Source organism: Hippopotamus amphibius, chromosome 3, assembly GCF_030028045.1.
Source record: "Hippopotamus amphibius kiboko isolate mHipAmp2 chromosome 3, mHipAmp2.hap2, whole genome shotgun sequence".
Lineage (NCBI taxonomy): Eukaryota > Metazoa > Chordata > Mammalia > Artiodactyla > Hippopotamidae > Hippopotamus > Hippopotamus amphibius.
The window spans coordinates 2,856,216-2,881,759 of NC_080188.1; the positions used below are offsets into that span (position 1 = coordinate 2,856,216).

General features: G+C 42.7%; 2 protein-coding genes across 7 annotated transcripts in view; one reads left to right on the top strand and one right to left on the bottom strand.

Annotated features, from left to right (window-relative positions):
- Nucleotides 1–267: 267 nt before the first annotated feature.
- On the top strand, nt 268–24,828 carry PACRGL (parkin coregulated like). 4 transcript variants are annotated; one of them, XR_009052528.1, is made up of 10 exons: nt 271–429; nt 4,111–4,178; nt 4,296–4,450; nt 6,861–6,928; nt 8,571–8,661; nt 11,100–11,234; nt 11,706–11,813; nt 15,191–15,271; nt 17,843–22,448; nt 23,849–24,828. XR_009052528.1 is itself a non-coding variant. In XM_057726080.1 (10 exons), the coding sequence occupies exons 3-10, from the start codon at nt 4,127–4,129 to the stop codon at nt 17,897–17,899; spliced, it is 747 nt and encodes a 248-aa protein (XP_057582063.1). In that variant the 5' UTR covers nt 271–429; nt 1,825–1,900; nt 4,111–4,126; the 3' UTR covers nt 17,900–24,828. The 4 variants fall into 4 exon arrangements, 3 of the variants coding, with proteins under 3 accessions (XP_057582064.1, XP_057582063.1, XP_057582062.1); XM_057726080.1 differs by adding an exon at nt 1,825–1,900 and having other exon boundaries at nt 17,843–24,828; XM_057726081.1 differs by having other exon boundaries at nt 268–429; nt 15,191–15,275; nt 17,843–24,828.
- The window catches only part of KCNIP4 (potassium voltage-gated channel interacting protein 4), a 512,843-nt gene continuing 507,962 nt past the window's right edge, over nt 20,664–25,544 (bottom strand). For all 3 annotated transcript variants that reach the window (XM_057726084.1, XM_057726083.1, XM_057726085.1), the window contains 4 exons: nt 25,325–25,432; nt 22,892–22,996; nt 22,231–22,293; nt 20,664–20,737 (listed from right to left, as the gene is read on the bottom strand). In XM_057726084.1, coding sequence (XP_057582067.1) covers nt 20,690–20,737; nt 22,231–22,293; nt 22,892–22,996; nt 25,325–25,432 — 324 coding nt within the window. In that variant the 3' untranslated portion in view covers nt 20,664–20,689. The remainder of the gene's footprint in view (nt 20,738–22,230; nt 22,294–22,891; nt 22,997–25,324; nt 25,433–25,544) is intronic.

Genomic DNA, 25,544 nt, shown 5'->3' on the forward strand with positions numbered 1-25,544 from the left:
AAGCACGCACAGGCCGGACACGCGGGCTGGGGGAGGCCGCGCGCAGGCGCGAGGGGCCCGCACTCGCCTCCGCCGCCGGGCGCCGTCGTCCCTGAGACACCCCCGCTTCCGGAGACGCGGCTCCCGGCTCCAGGGCCGCCCTGGCAACACGCGCCTCCCCGTTGCCGGGGCAACCCCATCCCGGCGCCTCCGCGCCTCCCTGCTATTGGCTCAGAGGCCTCAGCGTGCGTCTGACGTCACTGCGCGGCGCCGCCCGCGCCGGGAGCCCCGCGGAAGCGCTCCTTCGCCCGGCCCCCGGCGGCGGGACGGCGGCTGCGGGCCCAGCACGCGCGGGCAGACGCCCTACGGGCGGCGGCGGCGGCTGGCGTGCAGAGCGCGGCGGGAGAGAGGCGCGGAAGGGACGGGCCCCCGGAGCCGGCGGCCGCGCAGGTCAGCGGCGTGCTCCCGGCGCGGGCCCGTTGCTAGGGCCGCCGCCCGCGTTGCCAGGGAGCGCGGGGATGCTGAGCGCCGGGAGCGCGCCCTCCGGCTGGCTGGGCCTTGGCCGAGGGGCGCCCTGTCCGCCTGACTTGAAGGGGGCCGCCTTTCCCCCACGCCCTCCGACCTCCTTTGAAAAATAATAATCACCTCTGTTTTTCTCCATTTTTTTTTTTTTTTTTTCCTCCTCTCCGTGTCCTCCTCGTTTTCTAACTTGGACAGCATGCCGGCCCTGAGCTGGTCTTAGGTATTCGGAAATGTGTGGTGTTGGAGGCGGAGAGCCTGGGAAATCGGAGTGAAGATATTAAGACCCTCAGTACTGGCTCTTTGAATTTACAGTACTTTATGGTAGAAAGGAGCGGGTAGGCGAATATTAGGCCACGTCGCTGCTCTTTGGAATGTGAAGGAGCTTTAGAGATGGAGCTCACCTTCTTTTGTGGGGCTCCTGTCACACTTTTGGAACTTCCCAAACACCAGATTAGGGAGTAGGAAAAAAAAGGGGGCCTCTGCCTCTGAGAATTTAGCGGGTAGTTGAGTGCAGTGGTCTCAAAGCCAAGTGCAGGGGGAAAATGCATGTGGGAAAAGAAATAGGATATATGAGCTGTCCGAAGCAGTGAAAGAAAAGTACGCTTTCCTGGCATTGACCCAGATGCCTATATCTCCTTGTAGATGGCCTTCAGCATCTGAGGAAACCTTAGGTAGAAATGAGGGGGTCCACAGTGGGGCCCTGCTTGGTTTGTTTGCCCTCTGTTATTGTGACAAGAGTGTAAGTGTTGGGCTTCAGTGGATTTACAGATGCTAGTGTCTATTTAGAATCTTTATACTGTTTTGTGAAAGGTTGAGGGATGTCCTTTATAATATTTATAACACAAAATAGTTCTTTTTACTTCCTCCCACCGTTAACCCTTTACACCACCCTCCACATGTTTTTTTACGAAAAAGCCCTCAAAAGAGTTTAGTGTAAGATGAATTAAGCTTTTTTCCTTTACAGACAACTCTTGCTCTGGGTTTGTTGTCTCTGGCATGCTCCCAGGTGGATATTATTTTTAAAAATTGAGTACACTTCATTTATCTGTAAGGTAAAGGATGATACTTTTAACAGTAACTGAGAAGCTAATTGTCTTGGAAAGAAACTCTAACGGTGTTTTGGGAAGTGGACAGAGAGATGTTTGCATCATTGTGTGTATGTTTTGATATTGTTGCTGAAAATTACATAATTGTATTACACATTAAAAACTGTCCTGTATACTTAAAACCTTTGGAAACAGTTTTCTAACATGTTTTTTCAAATGAAGAGTTTCAATGGCTTTTTGAACTTACTCAAAATGTAACGTAGCGCTTTCCCATTAGTACCTTGCAGAAACAGCTATTTGACATAAAGGAAGATAGAAATTGTGTCGTTCCAACAGAAACTTTTGCAGAATTGGTAGGTAGTACTGAAGAATGTGCGTCATGATTTGATGTGGCAGGCACTGCTGTTTTTCTGTTTGTAGGCAGGTATCTTTGTGATGCATCTTTTTCAGCTATGATGGCTATGACAATTTACAACCAAAAAAAAAAAAAAAGAACTTAAATCAGGTCTTCAAATCGATAGCACAAGTATGAAACCAAATTTTTAAAAAAGGAGAAAACGTGTTACATTGACCCTCCCCCACTATTATTAGTACACTAATACTAAGAACACTTTGTACTGTTATAAAGAAGATGGCAGTGGCTGACCTCATAGCACGTACTATATGCCAAGCACTTTTCTAAAGTCTTCAGCAGTTTTTAGAGTAGCCAGTTACTGTGATTATCCACAGTTATAGACTTGAGGAAACTCAGGTTTCCTTGACACAGATTTTTTCTTTTTTTTAAACAGAAACTTAGGTCATATTCTTCCCCATCAGGAGCTTCTCAAAGCAGAGACCAGCTACACTAGTAAATACTGGTTGAATAATCACTGAAATGCAACATTGGGTTGATTTAATTAAAGCCTGCCTTAGCTTATCTTAGAATAGTATCTGACAGATTTAATGAGCTAATAATTACCATATTTCTAGAAAATGCCTTGGGGATGAATGTGAAGTGTGATATTGGGGAGTAATTCAATCTGCTAGGTAGGATGTAGGATGAGAAAATTAGATCAATGTAGTAAATCAAGAAAATTGAAATTTAAAATTATTCTGTGTCTAGAAATAATCTTACATTTAGTTTATCTTTACCAGGCACTTTGGTCACACCCTACTTGAAAAATTTTGGGTCTAAACGTTGTTGCCTGGGGCTTTGTCTTCCTGGTGAAGATTTCTAATTTGTCAAGTAAATTAAAATAACCTCATGTTAGTATGCGTTTAAGAAGGCACCAAAGTTTGTCCTGAAGAAGAGAAAACTAAGGAGTTATTATTCATGTCCTCAAATATTTGAAAAGCTGTCATTTGAAAGTTGAAGACTTCACCTGTGTTGCCTTAAGAGAAGATCTTACAGATCTTGTAGAAAAATGATGATATTAAAGACTTAACGTGGGAGGTGCACTTAAGGGAAGAATAATTGGAGTGTGGTGTAAGTGGGGGAATGGAGTAATCAAGTAGAAATCAGAAGGAGGCAGGCAGCAAGCAGAGTGCTATGGATGTGTACGTTTGAGAAAGAGAAGAGCAGGAAGGGCTGCCTGGAACAGCGGACTGGAGACCCAGCAATACCGGCCGGCAGTTGAGTGTATGAGGCTGGGCGTGTGTGGTGCAAGAGTCCTTGAAATAATGTGACTAGGCAGGAAATCAAGGGCTGTGAATTAGAGCCCTCCCATTAGCAGAAAAGAGGGAACTGTGGAAGAGGGAGACGTGAACCACCATTCACTGGGTAAGCAGCTTTATATATTATCTTATTTAACCCTCGGTAACAGCCTTGGTAGGTTTGTATTGTCTCCCCCATTTTTATAGGTCGAGAAAGCAAGGCTTAGGGAGATTAAATAACGTGCTTAAATGGGTAGAGATGAGATGCAGGCCCAGATCTGAGCCCAAATCTTCTTCTGCCTTGTCACAGCACACTGATCACATGTGTAGTGTTGAGTGTAGGAAACGGAGGGAAAGGAGGCAACAGTGATCCTGCATTTTTCAGCCTGAGGGACCAGGAAACTGGTGGTCCCTTGACTTGACAAGGGGTTCATAACTTCAGTGTGATAACCTCAGTTTTGGTCGTGTTCAGTTTAGGGAACTTTTGGTGCATTTAGTAGGAGTGATCATTATGTCCCTGCAAAAGTAGGCCTTGTTATGCATGTGTTAACTTTTGGAACTTTGGAAATACGGAGGCCACAGAAGGTGGAGACAACAGGGGACATGCCAACCACTTTGTCCAGAAGCACAGTCTGTGTTTTCGGAGTATAGCCAGAGGATTACAGCTGAGTTTCTAAAAGCGTATTTTGACTAAATGGAAAAATGCATGTTTTATACATCTTCCTTTCTTACAGGTGGCTTTTAATTTGATGTTATTGAAGTTGATATAATTTCATATTTTCTTATTGGTCTTTCAGGTATTTTGTTCCGTACCATACCTTTTTTGTGGGTCTTTTAGACTGTATTTCCTACTCTGTTCTGTTTGGTCTTTATATTGTTAATGAATCCTCCCTCCCCAAAAATGTTGAAATTGAGTTTCATTTAACTGCAGGAGTAAAAGAGAAGCAATGCAGAGATCCGAGTGCGATAGAGGCGTACAGTGGAGAAACAGAGTGACAGGTACAGAATGTTGCTTTTAAATGAAGAGGTAAATTTTGTTAATGACACATTGTGTTAGGCAGATGGATGCAGGACGAGCTTTCACCTCTTTTTTTGTTGATGTTCTGTTTTTTCCAGATACCTGTGATCAAAGGACATCATCAAGTGCACAAGTAAAACCTAGGACTGCAGTTCAGCAAAGGAAATCCTCCTCGTCAGCCAGCCCTCCAGGTTCTGCAAGAAAACTTCATCCTCGACCAAGTGATAAACTTAACCCTAAAACAATTAACCCCGTAGGTACAAAAGAGATTCCCGACTCAGTAGATCTTCCAAAGTAATAGACATTTGTACACTGTTGAGCCATTCTGAATGCTATCCCGAGATTCTTTTGTTTGTTAGTTTCAAGCTGGTGGTGATGGAAGGCACATGGTAATCGTGATGCAGAATGGAGACAGTGATGTGTGTGGAAGTGAGGAGGTGTGGAGTAGAAATTCACCAGCTTTGGTGTGTCCTGTCATATTCATGGATGAGTGTCGTGGAGTAGAAAATAAATTGCGTATCAGCTTTCCTTTTTTCACTTACTGTGCTTGTTGTGCTTCCTGATATCAATGAATAAACTTGTATTCAGTTGCCGTAGGATGAATTACATGCTTTCATAGTGGCATAAGGATCTCTGACCAGTTCTCTATGATCTATAAATTAGCTCCACCAGAATTCTTAACGACAGCACTAGTTTTCTTTTGCCTTCTCACAGCAATTTAATCACATTGAACAAACATAAAATTTATGTACATAAAAGTGCATAACTGTAAGTGTCTAGATCAGTTTGTCCAAAAGTGAACACACTCGTGCTGCAGCAGCAGGTGGTCTGGCCCAGCCTCGCGTAGGGGAAGTGATAATGGTTTCAGCCTTTAGAGGGGATGATGAGAGTGGCTGAGACTGATGGCAGGTAAAATACGGCAGACTTAAGCAGGAATGCAGGGAACTATCCAAGGGCAGAAGGAGATTGTCTGAGTTTATAAAAGAAAAACGGAAAATAGTTTAAGCTTCTGTGTTGCTTTGCTTCTTCCTGTAACTTGCAGTGTCAGGAAATGGGCCACGGGAAGAATGCGCTGGTAGCCCGGTGCTCTTGCTGCCTTCGCTCATACTTTGTTGAGGGAGTTTCTGGTGACACTTCAGTTTTCTTCCTTTCTTTAAAGAAAAACTTGAAGTAGTAATATGTAATGGCCCTAGTCTTAAATTTTATTACAAATTAAGGAAAGCTTTGGGAAATAATTTAATGATTTGACCTGAGAATAAGGTATGTTAGAAGAGACCGTGGCTAAGGTATGTAGAAACTCCCACTCCGAAACAAATCAGTTGGAAGTCAGGGTAGTGGTTACCTTTGGGAGAAACGGTGTGAAGGGGTTGGGAAGAGGCATGGTGGAGACTTCTAGGGCACTGGCAGCATTCAGGTTTTCCGCCTGAGTGTTGATACACAGGTGTATCCACTTTTTGAGAATTCACTGATCTGTACACAATTTTTAAAACATACTTCACTTAAACACAATTTTTAAAATGTGTATTTTTCTTAGCAGGAATTACAATTAGATAAACGAAACATTAGTATTGCTGTGAATTGTCACACAGAACATGGGTTAAGCTTTGTAAATTAATCTTTTATTATAATACTATATTTTAATAAAATGTCATTTATGCATTTTTACTTAAAACATATGTGTTTTTCCAGAGGAAAAAGGGTTCACTCTAAACTTAGGCTTTTAAGTACATTTTAAAATTACAGCATGTGATTTTTAAAAGTTTTTTTAGCTAGTTGTATCTTTAAAATAGGTTAGTAAGTTTATATTTTGTACTTTAGACATCTGCGTTTCATTTGATTATGTTCAAAGTACCATGTGGTAAAATATTTTACTTTTTGTGCCTTAATTCTTAAGTCTCTGATCACTTATATTGAAATTATGTATGCTGTGATTGTTTAATTGTTGCGATCGATCATCTTTTAAATTGCCTTTGAGAGTGCATATAGAATTAATTTAGTCATAAAATAATTATATAGAAAAACTGAAGGTTGTGAAGTTGTATATCTAAGCAGACATATCCAGGCATGTGTTTGTGAGACTCTTGTTCTGTCTTCAGCCCTGTCACTCCTGTTCATCCTAAGCCTTTGCTTTTCATAGAAGCATAAAACCAGATTGGAGAAATGACAGGTTCTCTGACCATTCAAGACCATGCACATTTGAGTGAAGGACAAGGAGGAGATGTGCGGGAGGTTGAAAACACATGATACTTTCCCTGTATACCTTTTCTCCATTTCGCCCTCACTTTGAAAGGTCACAGTGGGGAGGAAGTGGAAAGATGTATTATCCTTATTGTATTTGTTTATAGTATTTATATTTTAAAATATTTATCTATAGTATATTTACTTTATATATGGTTTCAGCTACCTTCAATCCTTCTGAAACAAGTTAAGGGTAAAAGAAAATATCAAAATGTAATTGTGGTTGTGGTTTCAGTATTGAGAGGACTGATTATTTTTCTTAGCCATTGTTCTGAGTAGACTGATGTTGTACTTGATACAAACGTGGTGGCTTGAGAGTCAGGGTGTCCGTTTGCCTTTGACCTCAATAGGATTGAAATTGATTAGGTATCACAAAGTGGAGGTGATAGTAATATTTATTATTTTCTTGTCATTTTTTATTTCAGTTTGGTGAACAGTCACGAGCCCCTTCTGCATTTGCAGCTGTTTACTCTAAGGGAGGGATTCCTTGCAGGTAAAATCAATACAAGTTATAATTGACCATGTTATTCAAAATAATTGAGTAAAATCAATACAGTTTTCCGTTTAAAGTATTGAAAGTTTTATTTACTAGGGAGGTTGAAATAAAAGTGACATTCATTGGCTGTTGGATTGGTATAGATCCTGGAACATTGTTGAAGAAAATCATTTTAATTCCAAAATAGAATTACCGATAGATCTACAGTAAACCAGCAAATAATTTAAGAAATTGAATGAACCAGTTTCTAAAACAATTTAAGCATTCGTAGGCTTGGGCAAATTGCAAATAAATAACCCTTTTTCGTTCATGAACTGGAATTTGACAATTTAATGAAATTGTTTCATAATTTTTTTAATTATACTTCAAAAATCTAAGATTTAAAATTTTATTTATTGAAATTGTGTTTCTTAATGAGTAATATAGCTGTTTTTGTTTACTTTTGATATAATTCTTACAGCCTGTCTGGATAGACATCAAAACTATTTTAAAGAAAACAATGTAGATTACTAATAAAGTGATATCATTTTAAGATTTTACTACTGAGAAACATTAATTTCTTCTAAGTATATCCAGTTTTAGCCTTTTGAAGATGACAGAAAATTTTGTTTTCATTGTGGAAAGAATAATCAGAACATTCTTTTTGCTGTTCTAAAGTGAAGGAAGTGTAGTTTTTAGTGGTATTTTCAGATTTGGAGGGCTGGGAGCAAAAAATAAGCTCAGGAAGCATTCCTTAATTTATTGTTGTTATTATTTTGTATTTACATTCTGAATTGAAATTCTATTTTAAGGATCTAATACCCCCTCCCCACTCTGAGAATTTATTATTGCTAAAAATGTAAAAACAGTGTTGCTGAGGCTTCTTGCTATTATGAAAAGAAGGTGTCAGGTAGAGAAGGTTACAAGAAGAGTGTGAAGTAACAGTGTGTGGGTGCGGTCGCTGTCGTGAGTGTGATGGTGGTTCCATGGGTGTGTTCATGCATCAGAGCTCACCAGATTTTACGCTGTGTAATAATGTCCATTTTATTGTGTGTTGGTTATGCCTCAATAAAGGCTGTTAAGGAAGAAAAAAAGCAGCAAGAGCAGGGACTTTAATTCATAGTTACCCTGCATGGGCCATGGCACTTTCCTGGCCTCAGTTTTCTTCTCTTTAACAGGTATAAAACCCGGCTTGCGTTTAGATTATTCATGTTAGGGTTAAATGATCTATATCTGAAAAATAATATTACTTATTAAAAAATGATTGTTTCTAATTATCACCTTTTGTTTGCATATTTTGTGATAGGTTTGCTATAGGTTTGTCTATAGGTTACCTATTGTGTTATAATTATCACTGAAACATATCAAATTAACATTTGCATTAAGACACAGATAGCAATATGCTAGAACTCCAAAACTGTAGGCTTAACAAATGTAGAATTGTTTAGTTTTGCCACCCGTTTTCCTAAGAGTAGGAATTTGTAGGATTATAAATATATAATTATTGCTTTATAAGATGCCTTTGTAATATCATTTAAGGTATTTCTACATTACAAAATAATTCTAATGTGATTATGTTCTGGAAAGAATATATGTATGTTAGATAATCACTGCTTAATATATCTTATCTTTGTCACATTCACTGACTTTTATATTTTAGATTGGTCCATGGTTCAGTAAAACACAGGTTACAGTGGGAATGTCCTCCTGAAAAGCTTCCATTTGATCCTCTTCTTATTACTTTAGCTGAGGTAAATACTCTATCTTTCCTGAATGTTTATGGAAAAAAATGTTTTTAAATTGTGTTAAATGTTATTTTGTAACTCATCAATGAATCTCATTCTTTACTTTTGAAATAAAAGCCAAACAACAGTATTAAAACACCATACTCCCTTAGGAACTAATTGTGATTGGTATATGTTTATTAGAAACTGATTAATCAGCTTTATAAATATGAAATTAATCTGCACAGGGATTTGTAGATATGTGGATAAAATATTCATACTTAATTTAAAAAAAGTGCTGTTGAACTAGTCAAATCAGGAGAATATCAGTGGTTTAAACTTACACTGCATCAGATAACAATGACTGGTTGGTCTTTCTTTATAGAACAGGCACCTTTAATATGATGTGTTTCTTAGGGAACTGATATTAACTACCTCACATTCTTGGGGAGAATTCCACGGGCTTTTGCCTACTTGTGCATTTTAAGTAAAATGTCATTGAGATGGATTTTGTTGAGGATTTTAGAAAAACTTCTGAATCAACCAGTTGTACTTAACCTTTGAGATACTCATCTTCTTTCAGAGTTAAGGATGTTGCTGCTGCTAAGAACGATGGCAAGAGCTTTGGTGGTGTCTGTCTGGATAAGCAGTGCCTCTAGGATAAGTGACACAGTGATGAGGAATCTAAATAAAAGTATGACACTGAAAACCTCAAGCTTTTTTTCTTCATTTAAAGAAGCATTTGCTTTTCCTGTAAAACTAGTGTGGAAGGCCAGGTGGCAGCAGAGCAGAAAAAATAGATAATTGTGCTGGTTGAGATTTCTTAATTGTAGGAAATCCTTAGAATTTCTCGTTCCTCCTGTGGTTCTTCAAGTGTATTTACTATTTTAAATGGGCGTATCAGTTACTACTGAAGACAGCCAAGTTATCTTAGGTCTTTGCTTTTCTTAATCTGTACCTCAGCTTGCAGAAGGTATCTTGGTGTAGTAAGCAGTGTATTTTTATGGGTAGCCTATTTTGAAACTGGATTTTAATCAGTCTTTTAAATTTGGTATTAAAAGCTAAAGATGTTCTAATGTTTCATTAGATCTTTTTTTAAACTTTTTATATATGGTAGCAAACAATTTTTTAGGTGAATCAGAACTATAGCGATACCTTTGAAAACATACTCTAGCTAATCACAAGGAAGGGGGGGGGTGCTTTTACTTGGGGAGTCCCCAGAGGGGCTCTGAGTTTAGTTTAGACCTCATAAGGTCAGTCTTTTAAATACCCGTTTTCCAGACACCAATGCTTTTATTTCTGCACTGGGCAAACTTTTAGCTTTCCCCCTCCTCATTTAGTAATAGGAAAGCAGTGACAGAACCGCCACTGCTGAAATCCGTTTTGCCTCTGGCTCTGAGATTCCTCATCTCTAAAATAAACAGGATGGCGTGCTCCTAAGACCATGGAGCCCGTGTTCCAAAACGGTGCCAGTGTGCTTGGCATCATAGTTTTCAAAAGCATGACAGCATCTAGGAGAAGTGTTTCATCACCGTTTGGAAGCAGATAGTTTGGTCTCAAGGACAAATTGTTTGGAAATTAGTATTTTTAGGCGTGCCCTGCAGCTGGTTATGGTTATTCCGGAAAGTAATTAGTCAAACTGAGGAAATGTTGCTATTGCTTTCTTTCTTTGTTTTATCGTTTCTAAAAAGATGCCTATTTTATCCTGACTCAAGGTGATCATTGAAATCAAAAGACTACTGTCTAGTGGTTCCTAATGGGGTGAAAGGCATAGCACGAAGTGATTTACACAGGTTTTTTTTTTCCACATTTTTGTTTGACATTCTGATATTAAAAATGGCATTTAAAATCTTACAGTGCATTTTAAACATAGTTTAAGATTTGTCTTCTAAATGTCTTAGTATTTAAAGATGAAGGAAATATAATATTTTAGAAACTCATTAAAGTTGCAAAATCACCTTTAAGTTAGGGAGTCCAATAATTTTGCATTCGTGAAGTAGAGTTTATTAACATGCAGTTTAGACTAATTTGCTGTGATGTCAGGCAGCGTTTGGGAGTATATACGGCACATTTTTGGTATCCTAGTGAGTTTTTTTTCTTCTCTTTATTTCTTTTTATTTATTTTTCCTCTCCCTCCCGTTCTCCTTTTTTCTTTTTCCTTTCTTTTCTTTTTCTTTATTTCTTTTATTTTTTCCCTGCTTCTCCTTTGTTTTTCCCTGTTTCTTATATTTTTTCTTATTCCTTTTCTTTTCCTTCTTTTCTTGATTCGAGAGCCCTCCTTTCTCAATTATGTCCTATGTTCCAAAATTTCTTAGTTTAATTGAAATGTAATCGCTGAAATTGCATCTCACAAAAAGGGTAACAATAATAATAAAAGGAGTTTTACTTACACAGTGAGGGTTAATTTATTGGTAAAAGTTTCACTAAATGGGTAGTAAATCATGTTTTTGTCTTTGTTTTGGCAGGGTCTGAGGGAGACCAAACATCCGTACACCTTTGTGTCAAAGGAGGGTTTTAGAGAATTACTTTTGGTCACAGGTGCTCCTGAAAAAGCTGTGCCTTTGCTTCCTAGACTGGTTCCTGTGCTGAAGGCAGCTCTGGTATGTTCTTTATTTCTTTAGACTTTCTGTGTACATTTAGAATATTTTATGTCTTTTTGCTTTCAAATTATATGCAACTTTGTTCTTTACCTGTGATTTTGATGTGTGTGCAGAATTAAGCCACTGTTATTTAGGGCCAGACTATTAACTTACTGGAAGACACCTTTAGAGGATGTACTAAAGGTAAAAAGGGACATCTTGAGTAATTAGAGAAAATAATGAACCTTAAATCAGTCTTTCTGTAGGCTACAACATATTTTAATTAGTGTTTCTGTCAAGCCAAATTTGGTTTTGCCCTCTAGATGTCCTGTACTAAAGGTCATGTTTTAAATGCTGGGTTTGGTCGATTATCTTCTAATACTGAATGTTCAATCTCTTTCTCTGCCTGCTTGCCCTTCCTCCTTACCCATCCTTCCTTTCCCCTCCTTTTCCTCCCTGCCCATGCGTCCCTGACCACCCACCCCTCCCCAGGTCCACTGGGATGATGAAGTGTTTGAAAGAGGATTGAATGCTCTGGTACAGTTAAGTGTCGTTGTGGGTCCTTCTCTAAACGACCATCTGAAGCACCTGCTTACAAGTGTGAGTACTGAGAAGGTTAGAGAGGGATCGCGTATGTGTATCTCTTCCTGCTGCAGTGGCTTCAAATGGATTATTATAATGATTCAAAACCTTAAAAAAACCCTCATCATCCTAGCCAAAAAACATAGACGTCAGACCTCGTTGTTCATAAAACAGTTTCACCAGTGGACATGGAAAGCGCCTACACGAGCAGATTTAGAGTTGCGATAAAAGTGAGCGGAAGTCGGCGGGCAGAAATCAGTGAACCGTGTGAGGACTTCGTGCCCGTGCGGCTCAGCTGTGAATTACAGGCAGAGCTTATACGTATTATCATGGGAGTGGATGTTGCCCAAGTCATGTTTTTCTTCTTTTTTCTTTTTGTTTGTTTTACATTGTAAGTTTTTTGGTGAGTCTCTAAATGAGACGTTGTCCTGTTATAAGTCGTTTAACCTGTCACACACCTACACTGGGGTATTCTGGAGTTCAGGAGGTCCCAAGGCCACCCTTAGGTTGAACAATTTGCTGAAAGAACTCATGGAATTCACAGAAGGTGTTATTCAGTGTTGCAGTCTGTTACAGTGAAGGGATACAGGCTGAAGTCGGCCAAGGGAGGAGGTGTGTGGAGCAGGGCCAGGAGGGACCAGGTGTGGAGCCTCTGGTGGTCCTCTCCCAGTGGAGCTGTGTGGCCCGTGCCTGCCTTTTCCAGCCGTGACATGTGGCAAGGCGCATGGAGTATTGCCAGCGCGAGATGCTCACCTGAGCCTGGGTGTCCACGGTTCTCATTAGAAGTTTGTCACGTGGCATCATTGCCTGCCTGGTTGACCTTGGTCTCCAGCCTCTAGAAGCTGAGCTAGTAGCTTATGGCCTGAGGCCCGCACTTAAATCATATTGTTAGCACTGACTGTCTGGTGTGGCCCAGGGCCCCAGGTGGACAAAGACACTCTTCTCTGGAAGGACCGTCCAAGAGCTTCACGGTTTCCATCCAGGAGCAGGGGAGGACCAGACCTTTCTTTAGGCAGAGTTCGTCCTTGACTGCACACACGGAAAGAAAGGTTGAAGTCCTGGCTGGGATAAGCTGTAGCTGGGACTTGTCTGCCTGCATGTTCTGTAGTTCAGAGCAGAGACATCTGTGTTGATCATAGCTTCCCTTTTTTCTTGGACGCGTCCACCTGAGAGATCCTAGAAGTGTATTTTTTACTTCTTATTCTGCAGATAGACTAACACATCCCGAGAACCACCCGGCTAAGCCTACGCAAAGAAGCGGTGGTGGGGAACGTAGGGTCGCCATGGTTCGAAGCGGTAGGAGATACAGTCTTACCGTGGGTCTGGTGGGGAAAAGACACAGTGAGAGCAGGTGTCCAAACTTCAGCACACGGGGAGTCTCAGGGCAGGAGGAGGGGGATGCTGGCAGGTACTCGCGTGTGACCCGCAGGTCAGCAGGTAGGGCTGGGGCTGAGGACCGGCAGGGGTTTCACAGTAACCACGGGAATGACTCCTTACACTCAGCAGGTCTGCTGCTCTCTGCCCGCCCGTTTTGTGCCAGGTGTTACGTGAGGCACAGGGAATGAGACGCTGAACAAAACCAGGTGTGCCCCTGCCCTGGCGGGCTTGGTGTTTGTTTGCGGGGAGAAACAAGTGGCAAGGACATCCGCCGAAACAACGGGGATGAGGTGAAGAGGAAGCAGACGGAGAAGAAACAGGTCGCTCCTTCCGCAGCTGGAAGCTGAGGTTCCTACACAGCCTCCGTTCCTGCCCGCCGTGGCGCAAAGGGAAGACCAGGTCCACAGACTCTCGTTTCTTTTTTTTAAGGCACAGGAGCGTTCGTCTTCGGCCGCTCACACGCCTCGCCAGAGCTCTGCTTTTCCTGGGACAGGGCCTGCCTGCAAGGGCCTCGTGCCCTCCTGGGCGGCGGCCCTGCGGGAGCGCCCGCGGCCGCACGGGCCCGCCGAGCCCGCGGGGATGGCAGAGGAGCGGGCCCCGCGCGCGGCCCTGCCTGGCCCGGTCGCCCGTCCCGCCGGGCGCGCCCTCCTTCCCTCGCCTCCCCCTGCCCCAGCCCCACCCGCTTCAGCCGGAAAGCCTGCCCCTCCGGGCCGCACAGCCGCTGCAGTGCGCGTGTGTTTAAGGACAGGGCGGCTCTTCTCCAGGTACTGAACCTGTAGGCCACGGGTCTCCTCCCTGTGGGAAAGAAGCCGCGTCCTTTCTGAGCGGAAACTCGGAGACAGCGACCCCCAGCTTGAAGGGGGGCGTGAACACGTCCGCCGGGGATCGGGGTGCACGTGCGGGGCCCGGGCCTCGGCCCTGAGGCCCTGACAAAGCGGTTCCTGGGGCGGGCCCGGCCCCTGCGCTTTCCCCGTGGGCGCTGCGGGCCGGGCCTGGGTCCCGCCCGAGGGCTGCGTGCCCCCCAGGACCCGCGGGCCCAGGTCCGCGAGAGGCCCCCGGGGTGTTGAGGGGCCCCGCCTGTCCGCGCTCTCGGAGCTGCTTCCTCTCGCTCTCTGTCTTCCGGGGCCTCTCTTCGGACCCTCCCTCGCCTCTGAGCAGCTGCGGAAAGGACCCTCACGCAGCGCTCAGGGCGGGACGGCTGCTGGGGGTGCTTCTGCATCTGGGAGGAGGAGAACCAGAGGCCGTCTCTGGGGCGGGGCTTCACGTGTGTTTGATCAAGGAGCCGTTCCCGCCGGAGCGCCCCCCTCACCCCCGGAAGGGGCGCCGTGAGCACGTGCTGCTCCAGCGGCAGCCTGGGGGCCTCGGGTGGCTGCTGCAGACCTTGGTGGGAGGACCGAGCCCTGAGTCGTGCGGGGCCGGAGCGGCGCGGCCGCCTTCTCTGCTCCTGCCCCGCGCGCCCACCTGTGCTGTCTGCCGGCTCAGCCAGGGCGCCTGCCGTGCGGGAGGCCCCTTCAGGGCGCCGCTGGTGATGGGCGGGCTCGCGGGCTGTCGTCTGGCCCTCTGCCGCCTCTGGGACTCAGTGACTCACGTGAGTGCTCTCTCCTCCTGTTTTGGCTCTAGGAAGCACACGTGTCCTAGACGCCTAGCTTTCCCTCCTAGCCGGGCAGACGCTCTGGCACGCTGCAGAGTGGGAACCTATGCGATTCCTTAGAAAACTGACTCCGGAAAACTTATAGGCTGGTAATACTGTAGCAGATTCTGTAGCGTTGGTATTATTTCAAATACTATAAATCTATTTTATGAAACAAATACAGTGGCATCGATTATATGTAAATTTTAATGAGATGTTTCTAAAAGAAGCCTTGAGATCTAAAAAAAAATTGTGGTGTTTATGTACTTACTGTACAGTAAAGAGTGGTATTATTTCTAGTTAGCCTAGTAGTGAAATTTTACCTGTGTTTATAGTGAATAGTGCTACTTTTTCACGTCGTTTCATTCCCTCAATCTTCTTTTAAAAGCTTTCCAAGAGACTAAGGGACAAGAGATTCAGAGAGCCCGTCACCGCCGCGTTACAGAAGCTGGAGCAGCGTGGCGGACGTGTACGTGAGCATCGCTCCCCGGGAGTCCTCACTTGTAAAAATTTTAGTCGTACTGTGAAATTGACTGCATAACGTCTGTTGTCTCACTTCAGGCCTAAGTAACCATGTGAAGGTGATGTTCTTCTCAGTTGAGAGCTCAGTTTCTGCCTTGCCTAGGTCGCACGGTTCTGTTTTGTTTTTTTGATTGAGGTATGGTTGATTTTCAGTGCCGTGTTTCAGGTGTACAGCACAGGGGTTCAGTTAGACATATGTATATGTACACGTGCGTATTCTTTTTCAGATGCTTTTCCCTCGTAGGTTATGAGAGAATCTCGAGTGTAGCTGCCGGTGCTCTGCAGCAGGTCACACAGTCTCTAAGCGGGAGGATGCAGAGCCGGGGGTGGAAACGTGGGGCCTGTGCCCTTTCACGGTGCTCACTGTGTGGCACTCCCTGTAGTACCGTCTACCGTTTTTTTTATTTTGGATGTATTTTGTGTTTTGGATGTTTTTGCTTTGGCCATGGAGAAGTTCGGAAAACAAAAGAATTAACGTAGCTCATTGAAGAAAAAGTTTTATTTTTCCTTTCGTTTGCCATCTTCTCTGCCTGAAAAATTTACAGTCTGCCCACAGTCAAAGACTGAACTGAGCTTCCCAGGTGGCTGCATTGTTCTGTCTGGAAGACACCTGTGCTCACGCAAACATGCTCACGTGCGTGCAGAGGAGCGACTCAGCTGACTAGTCTCACTCGCAAGAGGTTGCAGGGGTCAGGGGGTTTCGTTACTGTCTGTGTTGTCAAATAACTGGCTTAATTGAATTTTCATCACTTGAAAGAAGAGTTAAAATAATCTAGACTTGGAAATATTTCCATAATGCACTGATTATGCATCTCCACCATGTTTTGGTGATTATGTTTAATCAGACGTAATAGAGTTGCATGTGATTATCTTAGCATTGTAGAACAGTTTCACTCTAGGTATTTGATTATAAAGAAGAGTTACGTGATCAATACAGTTTTAAAATGGCCGATGTTTTAGTTTAAGCATTGCCTACATTATTTAATTTGACCAATTTCAGTGACTTTTTAAACTGATTATGTTCTTTTCATGATGAATGCCTAGAATAAAGCTTATGAGGAGGAGGTCAGTCCCTGGGCTACTAGATAGTGGATTTCTTTGTTGCGTGTGGGTCTGGGTGGAGGGTGAGCCTTCTGCGCCTTGTTGAGATGCACACAATCATCCCCCAGTCAAGCCAGTGTCCCTTCCCAGCAGAAGGGAAATTCTTCTTCCTCACAGATGTGCTGGCTGTTCTGGAAATCGGAGTGCGAAATAATTTGCCCTTTCCTCTCTGTGAAATGCAAGCAGACAGATGCTAAACGATGATGGGAAGGCTTTTCGATCTGAAACTCTCCCCAGATGGTTTTCACATACCCTGTGCCTGGTTCGGGGCATGGGCAGATAGGAGGGGGCAGGCCCAGCAGGTTAGGTTTCGTGGGTGTGTGGGGAGGAGGGGTGGTTTGTGAGCAGATACAGGTTAGAAACCGCACACTAGGATCTGGAGGGGGTGCAGAGGATGTAGGTCCCAGTGATAGCAAGGACGTTCTCTTACTGCCTCTCACTCTCATTCGTTTTTAATTCTGCTAATACAGAACTTAAAAGGATTTTGAAGTTATAAGGGCTAGTAAGTATTGTTTATTCCCTCAGGCGTTTTCTCTTCTTGTTTCCTCCATCCAATGTCTTACATAATATTTAGTAATAACTAATGTAATTGCAACAGAAAGTTTCACTCACCTATCAAAGACTTTCCCTTGGCTTAATGATTACTGTGCTGGCTTTAGGTACTTCATAATCCATCATGAAATTAACGATGTTCTCTCCTTTCTAAAAAGTTAAATGTTTATATCTTTCTCTTTCTTTAAATATTGGAGATGAGTCTTTATGAGAGACTCTTCTCAATATTATAGTTTCTCATTTCTTAGGGCTTGCATGTATCACAGTGATGAGAACACTTAACTTCTAGGGAAACTAAAATATCAGTTACAGACAGCCACAGTGTCATTTTCTTACAACTAATCCGTTTGCTATTCTCCTTAAATTGGAATTGGTTCATTCTTGGCTTGATTTAATTTTCTTTTTAAATGATACACACATTTGTCCTGGAAAAGATACATACATAGACACATCCTGATCTTTATCGAGCAAGCAAGAGTTTATTACACAGCAGGTACTCTGTTGAGTATATTTTAGACATTACACTCATTTAATCTTCGCTGCATCCCTCAGAGGTGGGTTTTGTTGTTATTCCCCTTTAAAGAGCTAGGAACTGAGGTGCAGAGAATTAGCCCTAGATTTAACGGTGAAGTGTCTGGTTCCTAACTACTTTTCTAGTGAAATATTTTTAAACCACAAAGAGAATCAGCCTATATTTTATGTAACTCAGAAAAAAAGCTCTGTTTCTCATTCCATCATCCTGCTCCTTTCCCGTTTTGTGTGTTTGGAGTCTTGGACTCTTTTTTAGGCGTGCTTCTGCAGATGCAGTGCCTCTCAGGGGGACCCTGCGTGATACTGATGAAGCTAAATGTTCCTCTGTTGACAGGGAAGCCTTCCCATCATCAAATCTAAAATCCCAACGTACTGCTCCATATTCTGCTGAGGAAAGGCGCCCGGTGGCAGGGGTGGCCACGGGAATCCACGGAACCTCTTCGGATCCGCTGCAGTTTACTCTTCTGTGAATCACAGCCACCCGGCGTTATTGCTGGCTTTAGATGAGTATACACGATTCCACTAATCATAGCACAGGTTTTTCATTAAAGAAAAGAATGATTAATGATGGAAAACTATTAAAAAACGTTCTATAATAGTACAGTCTTGTGGGGTTTGTTCTTTATATTTTTTATGGTTTGTGTGAACGGCAGTTATTGGGTTTGCAGTGGATGTGTTTGTATATATTTTCTAGCGCCTTTTATATGTAACATACAGTCAATGTGTAGCTGTGCACTTATTTTTAGATATTTTGCCATTTCCTGGGTTTTATATTTATCAAGTCTATGGAAATTTAAAATAGTGGACAAACATTTGTGAATTCACTATTCATTATTGTTTATAAACATGCATTTTGTAATGTAGAATGCTTGGAAAAAATTTCTTTCCAGCGTATTCTAGTTTAAGAAAAAAAAATTTTAATGTGTAAATTCTTTTATAAGTAACATTGTTTATTACAACGCATTAAAACTCCCTAGACTTCAGGTGTTAATTGTATTTAAGTACATGTTATTTTTGTATTTCATAGTCTGAAAATGCTGGTATTCAGTACATGAAGAAACTCAGAAATTAAAATCGTAACACTCTTACACGTACTCAGTGATTTTGTTGTGCTTGTTTATGTTTAACAGTTAATTCAGTTGGAAACGCTTTTAAAACGTAATTTATGAGTGTAGTTCTGAATGTTGATGTGGCTGATTCTGGATCATTCTACAGAGAAAGGAGCAGAGGGAGAGAAACATCTGGGCAGGAAGGGGACCCTTAGGACCCGACCAGCCACACCAAGTCCAGGGCCGGCCGAGACCTCCGAAGGGGTGGAGACGGGGAGCAGCTGTACTCTGCCCCAGGAGCCTCTGAGCGCACCCTTTCTTTGCTCCGTCCCTCAGATACCGGAAGTGATCCCTTCGTAATTCTCATTTCCAACCTAATCTCACAGGTGGTAATTTAAAATATAAGTGGTTTCCAGAGAGTCCTGATGGCAGAAATGCTCCTTCTCCTTCATAGCTCCTGTCCTTCCTGGTCCCATGTCTGGCACACTCTCTCCTCAGGTCTCTACTCTTGTCACATCCTCAGGTCACATCAGCTCACCAGCTGCCTGACCTTGCTCTGACTCCTCTTCCTTGCACTTAGTGCCACCCAAAGACCGAGATCTCTACAGTTTAGAAAATGCCATAAGAAAAATATAATGTTTTTAATCTAGTAATTATAAAATTGATTGAGATAAAGACCTATAACATAGACAGTAGAGTTATAAACATTTTATTTGCTTTTATTTTTTCTTTTTGAAATACAAAATGTGCACATTGAGTTTACACAAATACGCGATGGCCAAGTTCAGTGTACATGTATTGTACTACTCTTAATTTCTACACTGGTGATAGCAGGGCTCCTTTCAACATCCTATCTCTACACCAGAATAGATACCTGATTTATTGTTGCAAAGACAGTTGCAAGTTTCCTCCTACTCTAGCCTCTTGGTCTTTGTGGTATTTCTGCCAAACAAGGAAGGTGTGTGTATCTTTAGTAATATTGTGGCAACTTTACAATTTTAGCTTAAGATCATTAAAAATAATCTGAATTATTGGAGTTTTATGCTACGCTAAATCATAATACAGTTTAAAGGAGTTACTTAGCACTTATATTCATTTTCTGCTAAGGTTTGGTATTATAGTTCTGGATATAATGGAATCACTGGTGCTTTCAAAGTGAATTCTGCTTGCTGTTTGCTCCTGGTAGGCATTGGGGTAGCAAAGGTTCCTTTGTCCCTGAATGGCATGTAATGTAGAGGTGCCAGGAGGGAGTCGGGAAGGAGGATGAAGTAGGCCTTGAATGTGGCTAAGGATTACTTGTTGCTAAGCGTTGCCATGTACTGGAGGACAGCTGTCCTGACCCTTTGCTAATAAGCCTGTGGACATCCTCGCTTTGTTTCACACCTTGGATTCCCACTTAGTGACACAGTAGTCAACTTGTAGGACTGAACAAATCCAAAATTACATATGTCATGTAGGCCTTGGCTGTAATACGTATGATGAAAAATTAAGAAATGCTTATTAAATAAACTTTATTAGGCATATGCTGACATCTGGTGATAAACTAATTTGTTTCATGTTATAAAAAAATGCCAGGTAAATGAATGTTTTTAACAGGAGGCAGCAAATCCAGAGAAACTGGGACTATGTGTTTGTTTGTTTGTTTCCAGTTGCAGTAATCTTGTTTACTTAAAGTATAAATGAAATTACAGCATACAAACATGAAAACTAATAACTGGAAATTAAGGGCAGATGCCAGTATTTTAGAAAACCATTTAAAATCCTGGGGCTGGATACATACAAATGAGTAGCATAAAACACTGATATTTTAAAATCACTGATAATGTGAAAGCCTCAATAATTCCATGGCTAAAGAATCCATAAAACTATATGCCAGATTCTATTACTTGTGAACATTCACAGGGTATGAAATGACGTGGGACATCCCATGAACTCAGTGGCATTATGAAAAGGAGGCGAACTTGTACATGGAAAACTCAGATCCCTTGGGGGTTGCTTTAGCTCAGACAAAGCTTGTTTGCGTGACATGCCTCAGTGTAACGCTGCACAGCCTGTGCTAGAAGTGGTGGCTCCGACTTCGTGTGATAGAGTCGTTCACACCTGTCTGCCTGGCTGGGGGCGTGTTCGACACGTTAGATCACGTTTTCAAAGAGCTGCATGGAGCGCATGATGTTTTCGTCCTGTGAGGGAGAAACGGCGGAGTTCAGTTCACCGTATCTGCCAAAGAAAGTGTACTGTTTTGCCCCTGAGCACTGCCCACCTACACCGACCACCTGTGCCGAATGTCCAGACACTGCGTGTCTGCACACGTAAGTACCCTCTATCCAGTTTCCACACAGGTAAGTACGGAGAGCCCGTTTTATGGTTTGTGGATTTGACCAGGCTTTAAACACTTTATTTCACTCTGACTTGGTGCTGAGGGGGTATTCCTCAAATTATTAATAGAACGCCAGCGTGGAAACTGGAGAGGCGCAGAGTATAGACGGAGAGCAACGCCAACTGGCATTTCGGGTGACCACAGGCCACGTTGCAGAAGCAGTTTGTGCGTGAGCTTAGGGCAATTTCGTGAAGATTGGAGGTTGGGATTTAGGAGACAGGTTTGCAGTAATTACACCTCTCTTTCTGAGTCTGTTAGGACTAAATCTGTGTGGCCCTTAGGAACCTTTAAAAATGAATGGTCTCGATGCCAGAGAAAGGATCGTTTGGGAGAAACCATTGCCCAGTGTCTGCAGTGTAGCATGTTCCTTGGAAACGTGAGGGGATAGATTTTTGGGCAGCACAGGGGCACTTGGAGATTGTGACTGTTCATAGCAGTGGAAAATGGTTGCAGAACTAATGAGGACTTCCGCTACTAGACACTGAGTAACACCACCACCATTAAGTGTGTTGGTGTCACCAGGCTCCTTCAAAGACCATCACGTTGAAGTATGCGTTGAGAAAAAGGCAGGCATCAGGCAAGGGAAATTATATCAACTCGAAAATAATGAGAAAAACTAAAGTACCAGCAAACTTCTTTGTCTCCATAATTACAAGTACTTAAAAAATTCTTAATTGTGGTTCTACCCACACATCAAGTCAAATAATTCTAGGTATGCTAATACCGGTCAGCCACCAGATGGTGGAGAGCCACATGGACTTTTCCGCAGGGAGAATTTTCTGCTGTTTAATTTTGTGACTGAAGACCATTACTGGTTCAGCCAAAGACACCTCTCGTCCACATACGTTGAAGCAATGATGTTCCCCTTAGAAATCGTATGTTAGTCTGGCCAGTGATACGCCCTTGAGTGTACTGGGATTCTGAATCTGTGGAGGAGGACAGGATACGTGTTACACGCTAGTTCTGGGGAGAGAACAAGTCAAAGCTCACTGTGCTTTGTCCTCAGCGATGAACACTGAAGGCTTTGAGGAGCAGAAACACACCTAGGCAACCTTCCTCTCTCCGGGGCTCCCCTCTTACTAGCCTGCCTCGGGGTAGACTCGCTGCGAATGCTGACTGCATGTGCGAAGTGTGATTGTCGGCAGAGTGGCAGGCTTATTCACCTCAGCTGTGTGGAAGCGGTGATCTTAGGCATGTGAGCTTTATACTGTGCCCGGTTCGTGGTAGCTAGCCGGCAGGACTCAGTCCAGCTGTTAAGAAAGCAAACGGGTTGGTTTCTCTACTATCGCTACTTACTTTTTGGCAACTTTCGATGAATTCATCTATGGTAACGACTCCATCTTTATTTTTGTCCATTTTCTGTTCAGGAAGAAAAGAACAAAAAACTACTCAGACTCACCCCTTGATACCCTCACGCTGAACTGGACAACAAGCTCAGGCCGATGAAAAGAAAGCCCAGCTGCTTGTTTAATGGGAGGACCTGCTTCAGAGCACACACGAGTAGCTGCTTAGTGGTAAGAATCATGACTGACTGATCTAGAGCCACTCTGTTCTAGCAAAATCCTGCCCTCCAGCTGCGACAGACTTCAGGCAACCTGCTGAAGCTTTCAGAGCCTTGATTTTCTCATCCGTGAGATGGGGCTGATGAGGATTTATAAATAACCTCATAGGGGCTTGTGAGAAATGGATAAAAACAAATACCCCCAAAGACATGAGACATAGCAGTTGCCTAGTGTTCTCTCCAGGATATGGTGAATGTCCAGTAAGTGGAGTTATCAATGTTATGATACATTCAAAACCAAAAGTACTAAATTAGTATGACGGTAAATATTCTATAGTTTTGTCTCTTTCAGTAAAAATTGTCCTTTACATTCTTTTGAATCATCGTGATGCTTTGCAAACATCAGGAAATTTGCTCTTAATTTCACTGCCTCTCTGACTTCTGTTGCGTTCCTACCTGGAAAAATGTCTCCACGTGTTGTCTGGGAGCATCTTCTTTGAGGACAGGATATGTGCATTTGCCCATCATATCATATATCGCTTTCATTATGTCGAGCATTTCCTGAAAAGGAAAAGGCAGTCACATGAGGCTGCGTGCAATACGAAAAGAAACCACTCTGGGAAGCTTTGACAGATAATTCCTACTCAATTTCAAATTTTTTATTTTTCTTTGATTCCTCACTAAATGTCTTGGTTGTCCCAGAGGAAAAGCCAATGGCTTTATGCCTTGAAAGCAGCAGAATCAGAATGTAAGAATCAAGTGTGATCTCGGTTTCAAATGAATTAAATTCCCATAAATCTAACATGATCAGGAAAGAAACATTCTGGTTTAATGTTTGGACTTCTATGGACTTCACATAGGCTGTCTTTGCTTTATTGAGTTATTATATATTTTACATGTTGATTATCAATTTGCACTTATTGAGAATAAAACCACATCATGAGAATTACGCTAAAACTAACTGATAGGTCTCAAAGCTCATTAGGGTTTTCATTGTGTTTTTCCTATTATGACTTTAACTGAAGTCACACATGTAGATTAGCCAGAATATGACCCTGGAAACACTTTGAAATTTTAACTTTTTTTATTAAAACAAAATCTAGTTTTTGGTTTGTAATTTTCAATCTTGGTGAAAATAATATCTAGTTAACCTAGACATTCAGATTTATGGTTTACACTTGTTTTCTTCATATCAAACTTTCCACATAAGAGTCTGGATTAAGTCAATAATATGGACATAATATACATTTACTTTTGAGAGTATTCAACTCCATTTTAAATGATAAAGCTGTTTGTAGTTTGTAAATCACAGGTGAAACCCTTTAAGACGTTTTGAGTATAGAAATGTGTTTGATGTAGAATTCATGAGATGTGTCAGGTATAAATGTAACAGCATGTTTATGTTAAACATAGGGATCGAAAGGGATTAAAGGGCCAAGAGATACCTAATATCCCGGAGGCACCTGAGTACTAGCTGTTTATTGTGTACCACACGTGCAAGAGGCACTAAGTATCTAGGAGAGAAGCTCAACATCCCTGAATACTCAATACTCATGGAGTCTTAACTCAGCCACCCATTGGTGAGACCCCTTCTGGCCCCATGTGTCCTCTGCTCAACAAACACAAATGAAACCCATGGCCGTTGATCAGGTTAATTGTCGTTACAACTGTGGCCAGGTGAGCGTGTCCCTGTGTCTCCAGTAGATCAAGTTTATGACGCTGTTCGGGGAAACACTGACTGAAACCGCCCGCCTTGGCCGGGCAAGGGCAGTAACAATTTGCGTGAGTTATTTTAGGACAGGAGGTCCTGGTAAGGAACGCGGAACTAACAAGCCACCGCCAACCAGAAGAACAGGGGAAAGGTCAAAGGAGAGAAGGCACGCTAGTCCACACGTCCTACCCACCTCCCAGAATCCTCCTCGCCGGAATCCATCCTGGCTGAGGGATGCGTGCGCCACCAGGAAGGACCCAGAGTCAGAGTGACTGGCCAGAGGCCACCCGGAAACTCACCCCGTCGCCATAAACCCGAGACCGCCAGCCACGTGGCGGAGCAGCCCTCCTGGGCTCCCTCACCCTCCTGCTCTCCGCCCAGGGCCCCTTCCCAACGCAGGCTCTTGCTTTGTCAGCACGTGTGTCTCCTCGGACAATCCGTTTCCAAGTGTGAGAGGAGAGCCCCCTCCCAGGCCCCGAAGGGTCCCCCTTAATGCAACGTCACTGGCCCAAGATGCCTTCAACCCTGGGGAAAGCTGGTGAGAGAAAGATGGGACAGACGGACACCGAACCACACCCAGCATCCTTCAACCCTCCCTTCCCTCCATCCCAAACTTGTTTTCTTACCCCATCCCTCCCCACTTGCGTCTTGCTGTTTTACATTCGTTTAATAAACCATTTGAGATGAGCATCTTAATTTGGTCGGTGAGCCTTCTTTCTTAGCCTGCCTGGAAGTGTATTTGGGGTCCCACCTTTGCATCAGGTCATTTCCCACACAATACAGGTCACTGCATAACCCACACAGCATTAAAATTGCATCTGTTCCTATATGGACCCTATTATATGGGAGAAAAAAAGGTTACAGACCAAGTATTCTAACATGGTTTGGATATATTTTCTTCCTGTCTCATTCCAACCACTGTCTTTATTCCATGTACCGTATTTATTAAAATGCTATTAGAAATCAGGATGTAATCCTTCTATGTTTTGTATTAACTTTGCAGATTAAGCTATTTCTAACCATTCCAAATTTTTCATCAGGATATTTCTCCACCATCAGAGAAAAATATGTTAGTCTTCCTGAAAAGGTGACTTTAAAATAATAATTGTAATTAACATTTTGAAGCTAAAAAATGAAAATGGTCCAAAGGCTATCTGTGTTGGTGAGGCATGTCTTACTTCTTTAGTGATGTAGCCATCTTTATTTATGTCATACAAATTAAATGCCCAGTTGAGTTTTTCTTGTACTGTCCCCCGAAGCAAAATGGAAAGACCCTTGATGAAATCCTAAAAAGAAATAGAAATACAATTTAATAGGGCATTTCTAAAAAAAAAATAGCAAAACAAACTCTAATAAAATTCTCTGTCAAATGACGGAAGCAAGGGTTACAGCCCTCCG

Coding starts and splice junctions, on each gene's coding strand:
- PACRGL (XM_057726080.1), top strand. CDS start 4,127: ATGCAGAGATCCGAGTGCGATAGAGGCGTACAGTGGAGAAACAGAGTG. Junction 8,662..11,099: donor TTCTTATTACTTTAGCTGAG/GTAAATACTCTA, acceptor TTGTTTTGGCAG/GGTCTGAGGGAGACCAAACA. Junction 11,814..15,190: donor TGAAGCACCTGCTTACAAGT/GTGAGTACTGAG, acceptor TTCTTTTAAAAG/CTTTCCAAGAGACTAAGGGA.